Here is an 18,775-nt window from a genome sequence, read left to right on the forward strand (position 1 = left end):
ACATTTATCAAATATTATATTAGGAATTTTTTCATGATGCTGTAATTACCATAGATATTTATCAGTGGTTAATATAAAATATATTTTCATAAAATTTTCACAAAGCTGTGGAATTTTGAAAGTTATGAAAAGTAAGACATTATTTTTAGCTTGACTTATTTCCTTGTTTCTTTTCTTTTTTTTAGTCCAAACTTCTCAAAGAGTTGTACAAGGTTACACTTATGCCAGATGTAAGTACTGACAGCTCATTGTACAGTTTTCATTACCTGTCCATGATTTTTATTTCATATATTATAATCTTAATGTAGGTCTTAGGCAGCAGATAATAACTGTTCCATTTGCATACTTAGGAAGGATAATATACTTCTTTTTTTATACACATGCTTTCTGATTGGTCAGACATCTAACACACCTTCATTGTAACACATTTTCTTATTGGTGAAATACCTTGAGTGTAATATACTTTCTAACTGGTCATATACTTTGAGTATGACATACTTTCTGATTGGTCAAACACTTTGAGTGTAACATACTTTCTAACTGGTCAAGCACCTTGAGTGTAATATGTTGTTGATTTGGTTAAACAACTTGAGTATAACATACTTTCTAATTGGTCAAACACTATGAGTGTAACACACTTTCTGATTGGTCAAATATTTAAATCCTTGAGAGTAACACATTTTTGGCCATTGTAAGACACAAAAATCCTTGAGTGTAAAATGCTTTGCAATTAGACGGACATTAAAAATTTGCAGCAGTAAAGTTCACAATGTACTGTGGGAAATGTTGATGCCATTATACTAAGATGGTGCTCCTTATGACTTGGGACCAAAGATTTCTTTTATGTATACAAAAGTTTTATTTTAAAATTTTGTTAAAATTGATATGAAAATCTTGTATTCTAAGTTTTGATGATGTTAATGCTGATTTTGCTGTCACATATATCCATTTGACCAGTAAAACTCAATTTGATAGCATTATTGGTGTTTGTACTGCCACAAATATTAATTTCTCTGTTGATGTTTCAACATTATTACTCACTTTGATGACATTAGTGGTGATAGTACTGTCACAGATGTCCATTTTACATGTCACCAGGGAAACTCAATTTGCTTCAGTGCAGCCAATGTTAGCATGTATACACATTTATGTATTGGATCCAATGCAAACTGCATAAATCTGCCTTCCTATATAGTCATTATTAACACCCAACAGTCCTTTAGTATACACAAACATTATTCCATTAATGTAAAATTCTCTGATACTTTTTGTTTGGAATATTATTGTTGGGAACAATTCATTTATGCAAGAATATGATTCTAGTTTTATCTTTCAACTGTAGAATTACAAGAAAACTGCAAGATGACATAATAACATTGATTTAGTTGTGGTAAAAACATATTGCCTTTTCAACCTGCAGAACATTGAAGACATCTCCTACAAATTTGTGACAATGGAAGGCTTGATGGAGAAACTGCCAATGAACAAGAAGAAAGCCACATTGCTTAAAACATGGAAACGTAGATTCTTCAAGGCCACAGACGGCTGGCTCCATTATTATGAGGTAATATGGAGGTGCATTTTTACACTTCTACAGCTCTGAGTTTTCTAGGCTAAAAGAGAATGATGCCAGGGCCCATCATTTTGGTAAAGAATTAGACTAATTTAGAATAAAGATTTTGAGGAATAAATTACTAAAACTGGCAATGCTGCATAATTTTGACATATTTCTCTTTGGGACAGGGGCCCATTTGCAACCCCTGAGGTCCCATTTAAAAAATCCTTATAGCACTTTACTGGGAATCTGGTTAGAGACGTGGTTCAGACTTAAAACATTTCAGCATTTTTACAAAGTATGTACAGTATATTTTGAAAACATTAAAATTACTTTGTATCTAATTTTTAACTCAACTGGTCATAGAGGAGAGCATGTCATCCATTGTCTGTCCATCCATTAGAACAAGTTTGCTATCACCACTTCTTCCACACTACTTGGATGATTGCCACAGAACCTTGCATGCACGTTTATATTTTGGCCTAATTGGTTCTAGATGAATATGGTACTGCTTGGACACCCAGTATGGCTGCCACGGGGTCCATCTTGAAAATCTTTGTTCTCACTACTCCTTCTAAATAAATGGTCTTATCAACATTGGGTTTTCATGAAAAGACTTCTTATGATGTCTAGTTGGTTCTAAATGAAAATGGTGCCATCAGATATCCAGTGCGGCCAACACAGCAACCATCTTAAAAAATCTTATTGCTAACTCTTCTGAATGGATGGTCATGTCAACTTGGGATTTGTCCCTAAAATTACTTCTCATGATGTCTGTTTGGTTCTAAATGAAAATGGAGTTTGCAGTGAAAGAATTCTTGTAAAGTCTAGTTGCTTCAAATACAAAAGGTGCCAGTTTGTTGTCCATTATGTTCACCATGGCAGGCATACCAAGATTCTTTTTAGCACAACTTCTGAACAGAAAGTCATATTGATGTGAAGCTTCCAGTTTGTCTTAAATGAAAATGGTGCTGATCTGTAATCCATTATGGCCACCACACAGCAACCAGCATGTAAATCCTGTTATCACTATTCCACCTGAATGGATAATTGTTTCAATATGAGGTTTTCACTAAAAGACTTCTGATAATATCTAGTTGGTCCTAATTGAAAATTGTGTCAATCTGATGCCCCAATGTGAACAACACCACAGCAGCCATCCTGCAAATCTCATAGATGCTCTTGAATAGAAAGAATTGCTGGCATGGGTTTTCATAAAAAGACCTATAATGTATATAGTTGGTCCTAATAAAAATAATGCTGATTTGAGATCCATTATGGCTGTCAAAGTGGCCATCACAAAAGCTTTATTATCACTGCTCCTCCTGAATGGAAACTTGTACATGTATTGTTTTTGCCAGATTTCTTATTTTATTTAGTTAGTCGTAAAAGGAAAGTGGTGCTGATTGATATCAAATATGGCTGCCATAGTCACCACCTTGAAACAAATTTTATGACTACTTTTCTTGAATTAATGGTTTTTGCTAAAAGACTTTATACATTGTTGTGTTGATTCTAAACTAAATTGGCGCTGATCTGAAAATCTCTTTTTTCTTTACTCTTAAATGGAAAGACATTGTGAAATGGGGCTTTTATCAGAAGAGTTCTTATGGTGACTGGTTGGTCTTAAATAAAAATGACCACTCTGGTGGCTGTCTTAAAAATGTTGTTTCTACTCCTTCAAATGGATGACTATATCAACATGGGGTTTTCACCAAAAGACTTCATGTAATACCTATTTGGTCCTTAATGAAAATGGTGCCAGTTGTACATCAGTATGGTTGCTATGATGGCTGTCTTCAAAACTGTGTTGTCATTTGTTTTGCTAAATGGATGATAATTGTGACATGGGTTATTCACCAACAAACTTGTAATAATGTCTGCTTTGTCTTGAAGGAAAATGGTGCCAACCAGTTGTCCAAAAAGTCAACCACATCAACCGGTTTTGAAAATCTTGTTATTATGGAAGAATATCAGAGATAGTTTCAATGTTTGTCAATTAAAAGAAATAAGTTGACTTACCTTGAATTTCTGGAAATTTTGTTTTTGTTGAATTGCAGTTTATAGAAGACTATTGTCCATGACCTGAAGTCATTCAAAATAAAGCATTCATGCAGTTTATAGAAGACTATTGTCCATGACTGGAAGTCATTCAAAATAAAGTATTCATGCAGGTATTAAGTTAATAAATATTGGCATGTAATTAGCTCTCTCCCTCCAAAAAATGGATTTAGTATCTGGAAGCACCAGGCAAATAGTTCACTGTTTATTACAAAACATTTTACTTTGTAACAATGGTTTGGACCAGGAGTGGATGAATTCCTTAAAATAAATTCTGTGCTATAGGTTATTCCTTCTAGTCCATTTCATCCTGTTCTAATTGGTACACTCTTCCTCTTTTCTGAGAAAATACTTTACCAAGTTAAAAATTATGACTGCAGACTTCAGTAACATAAGAGCTTGTTCTGTTTATAGCTGAATGTCAGTGTCAGTTAGAATTATAATTTATAGCAGATGATAGTAGATATCCACTGTATACACTTGCTTATAAGACGAGACTAACTGCAGTTACATAGACCAAGATATGCTGTCACATAATGTGCTGGCAGATCTGGGTCTGTGTAGTTTGTTAGGAGTAATCAGTAGAACAAACAGGATAGATTCATATCTGCAGGTGCATGATACTATGATAGATCAAGATCTTTGTTGTTTGCAGCTTGACTTGATTCATAAGCAAGTATGTATGGTATGTAAATCTCTCATTTTTGCAAGTCATTATGGGTAATTTCTTCTTGGTATTATTGGTATGACTGGTATTAAATTTATTGTCTAATAAAACTCTTTTAATACTGGCACTTTTATTCTCATATTTTATTGATTAATGCATAATCCAGGTGAATGTCTTTGAATATTAATAGAGGAAATCTTTAAATAAGACTGTCTTTTGGATTCCATGGCATTTGGATAAATGGAATCTGGAATAGTTGGACTTAACTGTATTTGTAAAAGTTCATTATTCTGTGATATAGTTTATTGCATGCTTTAGATGAGGCACTGTCTGCATTGTTCTGTAAATGTTTATTAGGTGCATTATGAGCAAGACTTTAATTAAACTGGTTATAAAGGAATAACTTGCCAGTGCTTGGTTTAAAACAACTAAACTGCATTCAGTGGTCTCTGCAGAGTTGACATTGGCAATCAGCCACCATTTTTGTTCTGTCATAGGAGGGTTCTCAAATTTTTATTTATCTGATAAATGAGAATGAAAACTATGTTCAGGTTAAAAATATGTATATAATCAGTCATAAGAGATTGACACTGCAAACGTTTCATCTTGTTGTTTAGTTATACTAAATCAAGTGTACAAGCTATCACTTTCTAATATTAACTTATTGTATTTAATTAAGGTGTGTCTTGTTGATTACTTAGATATAACCAGATCAATTAAATTATCACAGAAAAATGCTGGTTTTGTATTATCTTGAACCTTTTCTTTACAAGAAGAATCTAGACAAAACCATTTTTGAAAGTGATGTCCATTGCATAAGAACCTGAGTGATTTGCATTGTGAATTAATTAAAGTTACGGTTAGGTTCTATGTAGACCAAACTGATTCAAGAATCATTACTTCATACTTGTATTATAGTCGAAAAGAAATTAAATACTTTTGATGGTATAGCCATGGAAAGATTTAGTAATTCAGGAGATGCAAATGATTGCTTTGGATTTTAACCTAATACATTAAAGGTGCACATTTAATACTCGAACCACATTGTACAAACAGTTGAAACCCACCTTATAGGATACCTGTATCAAGCAATCATCTCCATTAAATGGTCAGCTTTTTGGGTCCAGTGAATGGTCAGCCTTTTGGGTCCAGTGAATAAAACTTTGTAGAAAGAAACAACTATGAATCAGTTATCTAACTAAAGAGGCCATGTTTTTCCCTTTCCTAAGGTAATTGCATGAAACAGGTATAACTGTACTACATCATTTCAGACAAGCAACCGTGACAAGCCAAGTGACAGTATCCAGCTGATGGGAGGAAAGATTGAGAATCTAGGCAACAGAGTGATTGGGGTTGATGATGGAGTAAGTAGTAAACACTCGGTTATTTCAGGGTCTTCTACTGATTCTAGTTATGATCTTGCATTACGCAGAGGGAAATCATATTTAATCTTAAAAATGAAAACCTCAGTTTAATTCTGGTGTTGTTTAACCCTTTACCTCATGCAAGCACCTTTGGATGCTTCTACCCAGTTCTCATAGAAGCACCTTTGGACACTACCCGATTTGCATGGAAGCACCTTTGGACAACTCTACACCATTGTCATGGAAGTGCCTTTGAATGCCCGCTGTAAAGATCAGCCATTTTTAGCTGGTTTTCATAGCGCCACCTTTGGGGGAAAATCCCGTTTGGTACTACATTCATTGATTTGAATAACCATTACATCATATCACATGGTCGCTTTTAAAATCTAGTAGTAATCTGCTATTTAAGGTAATGGGGTCAGATTATCCTCTCTCCAAAAAGGAGGCTGCAGATTTTGTTCAGTACTTTCCTGGAGTTTGCACAATCAAAATCACTAATATAAAAGCTTCATAATAAATGTGTACAAAAAATGTAAAATATTTAAAATTGATGTTGAACGTAACATATACTACACTGCTATAAAAGTCACCTGGCAGGCCTATGTGTATGCTGTCAACTAGGTAACAGGTGTTCTATTTATAGCACAATGTGCTATGGAACTTTAGTACATGTATATTGACTGCTTAAAAAAAACCCATACACTCTGTGAGGTAAAGTGTGCAATTATTGCCAGTAAACTGTTTGCCCTAAGTGAAGTGAATGGATTTTAATATTTATATACTCATCTGGAATATCAAGGATTGACTCTTCATGGTCCTAGGAAGACTACTCTCAACATCAACAATTTGGAAATGAGAGCATTCTTAGCCCTTGGGGGGGGGGGTCTACCACATAAGAGGTCACTGCATGATGGTCTTATGACAAAGGTCATTGCTGACATAATTCAGGAGACAAGGTGGCTCACATGCATCTTCTTTCAACATGGAGGTTTAAAAGAATAATTCAGTAGACAGTCTGTCAAGAAAATGGAAGAGAGTCCACATTAAATGGTTAATCTACCAATCCATAGCAGACTCCTTATTCCATTTTAAGGGACTCCTGTAGTGGACTTGTTTGATGCTAGGTTAAGCAACAATCTCCCCTTTTACATTTCCCCAGTGCCAGACCAAAATGCCTTGGCAGTGGATGCTTCCTGTCAGAAGTGGGCTTGTCTGTTCGCCTAAGCCTTCCCACCTTTTAGGATGATCCCTCAGGTTCTACAAAAAGTCAAGCACTCCACATTAGACTGACAGTCAAAATGTTGGTTAAAAATACTCGGAGGAAACAGGGTCATACATTATACAAATGATCTCTCTGCAAAGAAAAGTTTTTGATCAATGTTTTCAAGTGCATTATTTATTCTAGAAGTTCAGCATCAGAGGTTTATGATACCAAATGGAGAATCTTTTGTGATCGTTGCAGTAGAAAACAGTTCAATGTTAGCTGTCCCTTTATGAGCACAGTGGCTGATTTTCTTCTCTTTTTGAAGAGACACATTAAAATGTTATCTAGTAGCCCTATCCAACACACAAATTTCTTAGCGGCCCAGACATCAGGACAGATTATCACTTAGCAATCATCATCACTTAGGAAGTGTCCAATTTGGGTTCCATCATGCAGTAGTCTTCTACTCTTAAATGAAAGTGAGTATTCCATATGTTTGTTTTTATTCCCTGGTTGTGGGAACATTGGCATCTCACCAGGCTGACAAATTCAGTTTTGCAATAATAACATGTGTAGTATTAGTGATATAAAAATGTAGCTTTTGGAAGGGTGGGGAACTTATTTAAATAATATAATACTTACCTTTTGCTATTGCCAGATTCCACCATCCCACCTTGTACTGAATGTCCCACTAAGTTAGTCTGCACTGTAGAAACACATGATGGGCATATGCTAATGAAATGACTCGGATGCTGTAGTTCATGCCCATCTTTACTTCGCAAAGAATATATTGTACCCATTTATAATAATTAATACTCATCCATGCACAGTAAGTTGGACTATTAAACATGTGAAGGGCATATAATGTGCCCTACTAGTGCCTACATAATAGACTAATAAACACATGATGGGCATATAATGTGCCCTACTAGTGCCTACATAATAGACTAATAAACACATGATGGGCATATAATGTGCCCTGCTAGTGCCTACATCATTGACTATTAAACACATGATGGGCATGTGTTCATTGGTTGTGGGAACATCAGCCTCTCACCAAACTGACAAATTCAGTTTTGCAGTAGCAACATGTGTAGTAGTATGGACTATTAAAAACATGATGGCACATAATGTGCACCTACTAGTGCCTACATCATGGACTATTAAACACATGATGACATATAATGATTCCTACTAGTGCCTACATCATGGACTATTCAACACATGATGACATATAATGTGTCCTACTAGTGCCTATATCATGGACTATTAAAAACATGATGGCACATAATGTGTCCTACTAGTGCCTTCATCATGGATTATTCAACACATGATGGCATATAATGTGTCCTACTAGTGCCTACATCATGGATTATTCAACACATGATGGCATATAATGTGCCCTACTAGTGCCTACATCATGGACTATTCAACACATGATGGCATATAATATACCCTACTTGTGCCTACATCAGAGACTATTCAACACTTGATAGCATAATGTGTCCTACTAGTGCCTACATCATGGACTATTCAACACATGATGGGCATAGTGTGCCCTACTAGTGTCTACATCATGGACTGTCCAACACATGATGGGCATATAATATACCCTACTAGTACCTACATTATAGACTATTCAACACATAATGGGCATAATGTGCCCTACTTGTGCCTAAATCATAGACTGTTCAACACATGATGACATATAATGTGCCCTACTTGTGCCTACATCATGGACTATTCAACGCATGATGGCATATAATGTGCCCTACTAGTGCCTGCATCATGGACTATTCAACACATGATGGCATATACTATACCCTGCTAGTGTCTACATCATAGACTATTCAACACATGATGGGCATAATGTGCCCTACTTGTGCCTACATCATAGACAATTTAACACATAATGGCATAATGTGTCCTACTAGCGCCTACATCATGGACTATTCAACACATGATGGGCATAATGTGCCCTACTAGTGTCTACATCATGGACTATTCAACACATGATGGGCATATAATATACCCTACTAGTGCCTACATCATAGACTATTCAACACATGATATTCATAATGTGCCCTACTTGTGCCTACATCATATAATATTCAACACATGATGACATATACTGTGTCCTACTAGTGCCTACATCATGGACTATTCAACACATGATGGGCATAATGTGCCCTACTAGTGCCTACATCATGGACTATTCAACACATGATGGCATATAATGAGCCCTACTGGTGCCTGCATCATGGACTATTCAACACATGATGGCATAATGTGTCCTACTAGTGTCTACATCATGGACTATTCAATACATGATGACATAATGTGTCCTACTAGTGCCTACATCATAGACTAGTCAACACATGATGGCATATAATGTACCCTACTAGTGCCTACATCATGGACTATTCAACACATGATGGCATATAATGTTCCCTACTTGTGCCTACATCATGGACTATTCAACACATGATGGCATAATGTGCCCTACTCGTGCCTACATCATAGACTATTCAACACATGATGGCATATAATATGTCCTACTAGTGCCTACATCATGGACTATTCAACACATGATGGCATAATGTGTCCTACTAGTGCATACATCGTAGACTATTCAACACATGATAGCATATAATGTGTCATACTAGTTCATACATCATGGACTATTAAACACATGGGCATAATGATTCCTACAAGTGCCTACATCATGGACTATTTAACACATGATGGCATAATGTGTCCTACTAGTGCATACATCATGGACTATTCAACACATGATGGCATATAATGTGCTATTCATGATACACTTGTATTATTAATACGCAGGGATTGAGGCTGTAAAATTGTTTTTTGTTCTGTTTTACGATTTGAAACACAATATGATCCTTGCTAATTTTTAGGTATTTATGCAAATATTACTGTATGTTCTGAAATTTACACATACATGACATAAGTAAAAGCAGTTGATTGATAGGGTTTATTCTTCCTTGATATTAGAACTAGTCATAGGACTCTGAAAATAGATATAGTCACTGCTTTAGGACCTTTACTGTTTGGACACTAAATGGTTGTCACTACTTTAGGACTTTTAGTGTCTGGACACTTGAATGGTTGTCACTACTTTAGGACCTTTAGCATTTGGACACTTGAATGGTTGTCACTACTTTAGGACCTTTAGTGTTTGGACACTTGAATGGTTGTCATTACTTTAGGACCTTTAGTGTTTGGACACTTGAATGGTTGTCACTACTTTAGGACCTTTAGTGTTTGGACACTTGAATGGTTGTCATTACTTTAGGACCTTTAGTGTTTGGACACTTGAATGGTTGTCACTACTTTAGGTCCTTTAGTGTTTGTACTCTTCATTGGTTGTCATTACTTTAGGACCTTTAGTGTTTGGACCCTTGAATGGTTGTCACTACTTTAGGACCTTTAGCATTTGGACACTTGAATGGTTGTCACTACTTTTGAACCTTAAGTGTTTGGACACTTGAATGGTTTTCACTACTTTAGGACCTTTAGTGTTTGGACACTTGAATGGTTTCACTACTTTAGGACCTTTAGTGTTTGGACACTTGAATGGTTGTCACTACTTTGGGACCTTTATTGTTTGGACACTTGAAGGGTTGTCACTAATTTGGGACCTTTAGTGTTTGGACACTTGAATGGTTGTCACTACTTTGGGACCTTTAGTGTTTGGACACTTGAATGGTTGTCACTACTTTGGGACCTTTATTGTTTGGACACTTGAATGGTTGTCACTACTTTGGGACCTTTATTATTTGGACATTTGAATGGTTGTCACTACTTTGGGACCTTTATTGTTTGGACACTTGAATGGTTGTCACTACTTTGGGACCTTTAGTGTTTGGACACTTGAATGGTTGTCACTACTTTAGGACTTTTAGTGTTTGGACACTTGAATGGTTGTCACTACTTTGGGACCTTTATTGTTTGGACACTTGAATGGTTGTCACTACTTTGGGACCTTTATTGTTTGGACACTTGAATGGTTGTCACTACTTTGGGACCTTTATTGTTTGGACACTTGAATGGTTGTCACTACTTTGGGACCTTTAGTGTTTGGACACTTGAATGGTTGTCACTACTTTGGGACCTTTAGTGTTTGGACACTTGAATGGTTGTCACTACTTTGGGACCTTTAGTGTTTGGACACACACAATTTATTACCAAGGTCAAACATCATATTTTGTGTTAACGAATTATTGAGAGCACATAGTGACAGAAAAGATGTTGTAGTAAAAGCATGCGGTGTAAACCATGAATTAGTCCTTATTCAATGTAGTATCAAAAATTCTCATATTATTGTAAGATATTAATGCTAATAGTGGTAAGAATATTTTCTTCTTTCAGAAAGAAATTTCTTGCAATTATTTCAAATCAATTTCTCACATATCTCCATGTCTGATTAAAGATTAATTATAGTTTTAAAGCTCACTGCTCTGGTGGCCTAAGTGGTTAGAGCATCTGTCTCGGGTACGGGAGGTCATGGGTTCCAACTCTGACCGAGTCATACCAGAGACTGATAACAATGGTACTAGCAGATGCCTCACTTGGTGCTTAGTATTAAGATGTTAGTGTTAGGACTGGTTGGCCTGATGTCAGGATAATGTGGCTGGGTGGGATATGATGCTACATGTCTGGGGCATGATGCCCCTGTGTTAGACATCAGTATAAACTGCCATACTGCAGATATCGTAGTGATATGACTGAAAATTTGTTAAAGCTATGTTAAAAAATCCAAATCTCTGTCTCTTTCTTACACACACAAACATCCATGCAAGCATGCACACATGCAAACACAGACATGCATGCAAGCATGCACACATGCACACACACACACACCAGGATATGAAATTAATGTCACAGTAGTTTAAGCTAAGTCTATATTAAATTTATTTCAGCGTGGTCGGTTCTTAATGGTAAGAGCTCCATCAGACCGGGAACATGGACAGTGGATTCTGGCCATGGAGTCCCAAACGGCAGACAATGTCAAAGCCACTTACGTGCGTCCAGCGCTGTCCACCCCTCCACACATCAACAAGGTAATAGGATCATCACAAACACTTAAGGAATGAGATTGTCACATCCCTTTTTTTATTTGGAAATATATTTTGTCATGGGATAATAACTAGGCAGCATAGCATGGTACCAGCATTACCAGGAAAAGATCAGCTTGTACGACCATAGTTTTCCAATTTAAAATGAGAGTTTGATTTGTCTGAGTGTACTGTATATACTCACTTATTAGTCAAGTCCAACCATTACAACCTTGGCCTAATCATTACCCTCTTTTACACTAAATTTCACCTTACGTTTGATTGTATATTGATTACACGTTTTTGGTATATCCATCTATAAAAAAAATCAATAATTTGTTTTCTCATTTTTATTAACATCCCATTAATCCCACAGACCATATTCTAGAAAAGACGGCTTCTGCATAACTATGACATAAGAGTACACTTGTCCATAGACTTGCATGCACTTTCCTAACAGTATTAATGTTCTGTTTATAGCAGCTCTCACCGCTCTGGTGGTCTAGTGGTTAGATTGTCCACCTCGGAAGCGGGAGGTAGTGGGTTCGAACCCTGGCCGAGTCATACCAAAGACTTACAAAAATGGTACTAACAGCTGCCTTGCTACACGCTCAGCATTAAGAGGTTAGTGTTAGGACTGGTTGGCCTGGTGTCAGGATAATGTGACTGGGTGGGACATCATGCTTCATGTCTGCAGCATGATGCCCCAGTGCTAGATGTCACTATAAACTGCCACACTGCAGACATCGTATTGATATGACTGAAAAAAAAGCTATGTTAAAAATCATAATCACACACAAACATAGCAGCTGTCCTATTTCCAAGAAACATGCTAGTTTCTACTTTCAAACCTTTGACCTTGGATTCATTTTTATGATTCATGTTTGTTAGAAAACCAATCTTTATTGTGCTACAGGTCATGTCTAATGTGCCTTCATGTACTTTCCTCACACTATCATATTTTATTTATAGCACCTGTATGGCTTAGTTAGGAGAAAACAAATTGGTTTTCAAATTTGTAGTCTTTGCTTTCAGATTCTTTGTTCTAATTCATATTTTGGTACAGAACCAGTCTGTAGGTTTGTGGTGCTAAAAGTCAGGTCTGATTTATTCTAGTCGATCCATGTGTTTGAGGAAAAAAAAATTCAAATAATTTCACAGATGGATTAGAAAAAGACAAAAAAACAATTCCTTCAAAGATTCAAAGATGAATACCTGAATGACATAATACAGCATTCCATTCTAGGTCAGCTTCACATACATTGTAGTCTGTGTGGAAAGGATTTTAATATTGGTCATGGTGGTAAATTTATGTGGGAATACACAGAAACACCTTGAATTAGCTCATATTACTAACTCAAATACTAAGGTAACTTCTTTTTTACAACAGAACTCAATTGTGGACACGAATGTTATTAATGCAGAGATGTTATTTCCCGAGTTCTTAATAGAACATGGACTACCCCTAGCAGTAGAAGACTATGTTAGTCCTTTGTTCAAACGGATGTTTCCTGATTCCAAAATTGCAGAAAATATGCATGTGCAAGAGCAAAATCATCTAATATTGTTCGATGTTTAGCTGGAGGTACTTCATTTAAAATTGCAGAAGCCAAGAAAATTGGGCCATTTAATATTGCTACAGTTGGGAGTAATGATTATGATGGCAGAAAGTTGTACCCAGTCTGTGTACGAGACTTTGACAATGAAAAGGGCAAAGTCAGAGTGTTCTTCTTTTGTTACCAGAGTTAACAGTTAATTCCACTGGAGAAAACATTTTTGATATGTTTGATAATGCTTTGAATAAATGTGATATAAGTTGACAACTGTATGGGGTTTTCAGCTGATAATGCATCAGTGATGACTGGAATTCATAAAGGAGCTGCATAAATTTTGAATCTGTCTTAATCAGTGTACATGTCAGGTTGTCTCTTTCTCACATTTGATGAACCCTGCTACTTGAAAGGCTTCCGATAAACTAAAAGGAGAACCCCTGAAGTATCAAGTTGGCATTCTACCAGACAATGTACTTAACACATTAACCCCTGGAGCTTTTTGTCATTTTCGCCTGAAAATTGAGTAGGAAACACATTTTGAAAGCTATTTCTGAATAGACTCGAAAACACCAAATTCCTGGTCATGTTTCAATAACACACTGCCTAGTTTTTTTTGCTAAATGGAGCCATTATTTTTGTATGGAGACCACTCTTTATTCCAAATGCCCATCTTATCCTACTTCCTACCTTTTGCAAAGGCTCATCTGTCTGTTTGCAGTTCATACCAGTTTGCCCTAGATCTGAGACCAAAAAGTCTAAAATCCAGACACAAAATCAGATTCCAACCACAGGCGAATTTAGGGTTAAAAAAAGTCAGGTCCAAAAAATGAGGTTTTTTAATCTGTATTTTGTAGTGCAACTAGATATTCCAGATTATTTAGTATCATTGTAGAGCTTCATCTGTCTACCTTTCTATAATACCACCCACTTTAGTGTATCATGCATGACCATGATGCCACAGAGCTCGGCAGTAGGCTACTACCTCCTGCCCCGTAAAGTCATCACTAGGGGTTAATGTGTTAATGCAGACAGAGTTGATGTGCAGTAGCACCTTATTTCCCAGCTAAAAGACCCAATATCTGGAAGATATAAATTTCTTCTTTTTTGTCAGGTTATGAAAAGAATATTAGTTCTTTACCATTCTAATGCTGACTGAGAGAGATTGTTCTGTATTGTTAACAAAAATAAAACTGAATTCTGATCCATACTCAGTAACTCAGTACTTAGTGTTCTACTAGTGTACAAAACATTCATAGTCTCAGCTGATACAAAGTGTTTTGAAATTCAATATGAGAGTCTGTTGCTTATTAAGGTTAAAAGTGCTACATATAAAAACTTGAAGCAGTAATTGATGTTAAAAGACCAGAGTGGTAAATAAATCATTTTGTACATATGCTTATTGAATTATGTGGATTACTCTTTTTGTCAATTGGATTACACTTCTTCCTCGCCAGGTGTTGGCAAGTATGCAAGTTAAACTGTAAACGACAAAGATGCTTACCTGCTGTAGCATAATGAACCTGCAGATCAGGGTCTGTGTCTTTTGTTTTACTGATTACTCCTAACAGACTGCACAGACCCAGATCTGCTGGCGCATTATGTGGCAGCAATTCTGGGTCCGTGTAGTTTGCATGTGCACTCGTTTTATAAGCGAGTAAGTATATATATGGTAAGAAGCGAAATGTCTTCTCTCGCTACGATGTGATCAAGAGAATTGCAAGTACATATTGTTTAATATTTTCTGCTGCATGAAGCAGTTGGGTCAAATGGACTGTAGTTAACTCATTGCTGTTATATTAAGGTTTGCAAATCAGAGGTGATCCTTACGGAATTTGAATATTTGGTATTGGAAGCAGTTTCTATTGGTTTCAATAAAGCTTTAACAAATGAGTGGTTAGAGTTGTAGAAAAGGATGTGGTGTTGAAGAAAACTTGAATTTTTACCTCATTTTGTTGCGTGACATGCACTAAGTGCCAGAAAGCTCATGCTGTATTGCCATTGTTTTAGATGGTGGTGGCACCACTGGTGTTCACATCAGTATATGCCCAGGAAAGTTTTGTTCTCTTCTGGCAGCAACCCCCTGCGGGTCCGGGGTAGTAGAATTGGCCCGACGTGCCTCGCTACGTGTTGTAAAAGGCGACTAAGTAGAGGCAATCTGTTTGCTGTGGGTTGCGTCCCGTGTCAGGGGAGGAAAGGATCCTGGTAGTTGAGCAGAGGCTTTCCCTGCAATACACGACTTTGGCCTCTACTTCTCTTAGACCGGTGGTCGGGATGGGCCCGGTTCCGACAAATCGGCTGGTTACGCCGAGCCCTAGGAGGTCTTTATTAGCTTTCTCACCTTCTTTCTTTTTCTCCTTGTATCTCTCTTGATACCACCGTTGCCCCTATATTCTATTCCTTATATTTCCCTTTTCCAAGTCTTAGAAGGCTTCCTAGAAGGCGGTGGCTTAACGGGTCAATCGGGGGGTAATTTTACCGACCTTAGAAATTGGCGACTTCAAGGTCAATCAAAGGTAATTTTATCAACTGAGTATGGCATTTGTGTATCCCTGGCACTTGAAAAGTGTCCCCTTGTTGGGCTCCTTGGTGGGTGGGGAGCACGGGTGCTGAATTTTTAATCTAGCCATCATGGATAATTCCAAAAAAAAAAAATCAAAATAAAAGATCGAAACCCTTATCAGAGTCTGACGATGAACCATGTAGTGTGGAGTCATTTCCACGCTTCATGTTCATACAGTCAAAAGATGCCACGAAACCGCTTGCCGCACTATCTCCATTTGTCATCGAAAAGACTATCACAGGTTCGATTGGCACACCCAAAAGTGTTAAAAAGTTGAAATCGGGTTGTCTTCTTATTGAGTGTGAGCGACAAGGTCAATCAGACAATATCAGGAAAATGAAAACGTTCTTTGATATCCCAGTAACCTCAATCGCTCACACCACACTGAATACGTCCAAAGGCGTGATTTGCTGCCGTGACTTGGCTGGAGTCACCAACGCTGACATCATCGAAGGAATGAAAGGTGAAGGTGTTGCTGCAGTCCGATGAATACGTATTAAACATAATAACAATCTGCAAGACACCAACACCATTGTACTCACCTTCAACAGGCCAACTGTACCCAAAGTGGTAAAAGTTGGCTTTTTGCAAGTAAAGGTAGAGATTTACATTCCCAACCCCCTTCGGTGTTATAAGTGTCAAAACTACGGCCATCACGAAGACCGCTGCTCCAAGAGCCAAATATGTGGCCGATGCGGAGACAATGCTCATCAGGAATCTGATTGTAGAGCAACTCCGCATTGTGTCAATTGTGGAAAAGAGCACCACGCAAATTCCAAGGATTGCAATACCTGGAAACAGGAGAAGGAAATTCAGAGGGTAAAATACACAAATAATATTCCCTATCCAGAAGCCAGAAAAATTGTACAGGCAAAAACAGCCCATCCTGGCCCATCCTTCTCCACTGTAGTGAAGAGCAATCCTAAAACAACGAAGGACGCTCAAACACAAACAGAAGCGCCCGATTCAACACCAAATTCAAACACCCCCCATTACCAAGCACAGAAAAACACGGCATCTACTCAGACTACATTTAATAATACCCAACAACCTAAATCACCAAAGAGTAAAAAATCTCACGGAAACAGGCAACAAAAGGGGTCAGATGACCCCATCAAACTTTATAACAGGTTTGGAGACATCGAGAGCATGGATGCAGAAGAATCTGCTCCATGCGCCCAAGGGAACTCCAGACCTACAAACAAAAAATTCACCCCCGTACTTCCTCCAGAGAAATAACAAAACAAATTCCCTCTGCGAAAGGTCTAACCTAGCTCCACAATCTTTAATTTAAATTTATAATGAAAAACACTATCATACAATGGAATTGTCGAGGACTTAAAGCAAATTACAATGATATTCTCCTGCTTTTAAACGAACATGATCCTGCGGTAATATGTCTTCAAGAAACATTCTTGAAAGATACAGACAATATCACATTTAAAAACTACTCCCTGTTTAACACCTGCTCTCCAAATGTTGATAGGGCATCAGGAGGAGTTTCTGTTATTGTAAACAACAGAGCTCCTCATAGCTTCATTCATTTAAACACCAATTTACAAGCCATTGCTGTAAGCGTCACTCTACATCGAGTGATTACATTTTGCTCTATTTATTTACCACCAAACACTAACCTAGTACCAAACGAACTCGACAGTCTTGTTCAACAGCTTCCCGCACCCTTTGTTTTACTCGGGGATTTTAATGCCCATAACATTTTATGGGGATCAAATCATATAAGTGACAGAGGTCACAAAGTTGAAGACTTTATTTCTAGACACGATCTCTGTCTATATAATACCAAAACACCTACATATTTACACCCAGGCACGGGTACATACACAAGCATCGATTTGACAATTTGTTCTCCTTCTCAGCTTTTGGACTAGGAATGGAAGGTCGCTGATGACCTTCACAGCAGCGATCACTTCCCAATCTTTCTTGTAAATCTTAACTCTACAGTCGATGAAATAATTCCACAATGGAATTTAAAGAAGGCTGACTGGGCCAAGTTTGAAACACTCTGTAAAACTAGGCTGAATGAGGATACAGTTTTCAATGTTGACGACACCATTCAGCATTTTACATCTATTTTAATAGAGATTGCAGAAGAATCCATTCCCAAGTCCTCGCCATATTGTAAAAGAACCCCAAAACCTTGGGTCACTAAGGAATGTAAGGAAGCCATTAAACTACGGCGAGAAGCATTAAGGAAATTTAATAATCAACCGACGCCCGAAAACTTAAATATATATCGCATTGCCCGGGCCAAAGCTCGCCGCATAATCAAAGAAAGTAAGAGAGCATCATGGAAGAAGTATGTTTCTTCTTTAAACTCTTGTTCCTCTGTTAAAAATGTTTGAGACACTATACGCAAAATAAACGGAAAGAGAAAGCAAAACCCTCTCCGACATCTGACACTGAACAATAACAACTTTACTTCAAAACGTGACATTGCAAATATTCTTGCTGACAGTTTCTTGAAAAATTCCTCATCATCTAATTATTCAGAAGCCTTCCAAAAACTTAAAACTCAAAAAGAAAAGTCACGTTTAAAATTCACATCCAACAACTCGGAAAGTTATAATCAATTGTTCTCACTATCGGAGCTTAGGGAGGCTTTAGATAAGGCCCATGATACATCCGCTGGGCCTGACGAGATACATTACCAGTATCTGAAACACCTTCCAGAATCATCATTAACATCTCTTTTGAAACTCTTCAATGATTTAT

At 37.2% G+C, this 18,775-nt stretch overlaps 1 protein-coding gene across 1 annotated transcript in view; it reads left to right on the forward strand.

Annotated features, from left to right (window-relative positions):
* LOC149788589 (uncharacterized) overlaps nt 1-18,775 on the forward strand; it is a 177,003-nt gene that overhangs the window by 92,893 nt on the left and 65,335 nt on the right. The window contains exons 9-12 of the mRNA XM_089973529.1: nt 186-230; nt 1,421-1,564; nt 5,555-5,647; nt 11,795-11,935. Coding sequence (XP_089829655.1) covers nt 186-230; nt 1,421-1,564; nt 5,555-5,647; nt 11,795-11,935 — 423 coding nt within the window. The remainder of the gene's footprint in view (nt 1-185; nt 231-1,420; nt 1,565-5,554; nt 5,648-11,794; nt 11,936-18,775) is intronic.

Source organism: Sinohyriopsis cumingii, chromosome 11, assembly GCF_028554795.1.
Source record: "Sinohyriopsis cumingii isolate HCF-2022 chromosome 11, ASM2855479v2, whole genome shotgun sequence".
Taxonomy (NCBI): domain Eukaryota; kingdom Metazoa; phylum Mollusca; class Bivalvia; order Unionida; family Unionidae; genus Sinohyriopsis; species Sinohyriopsis cumingii.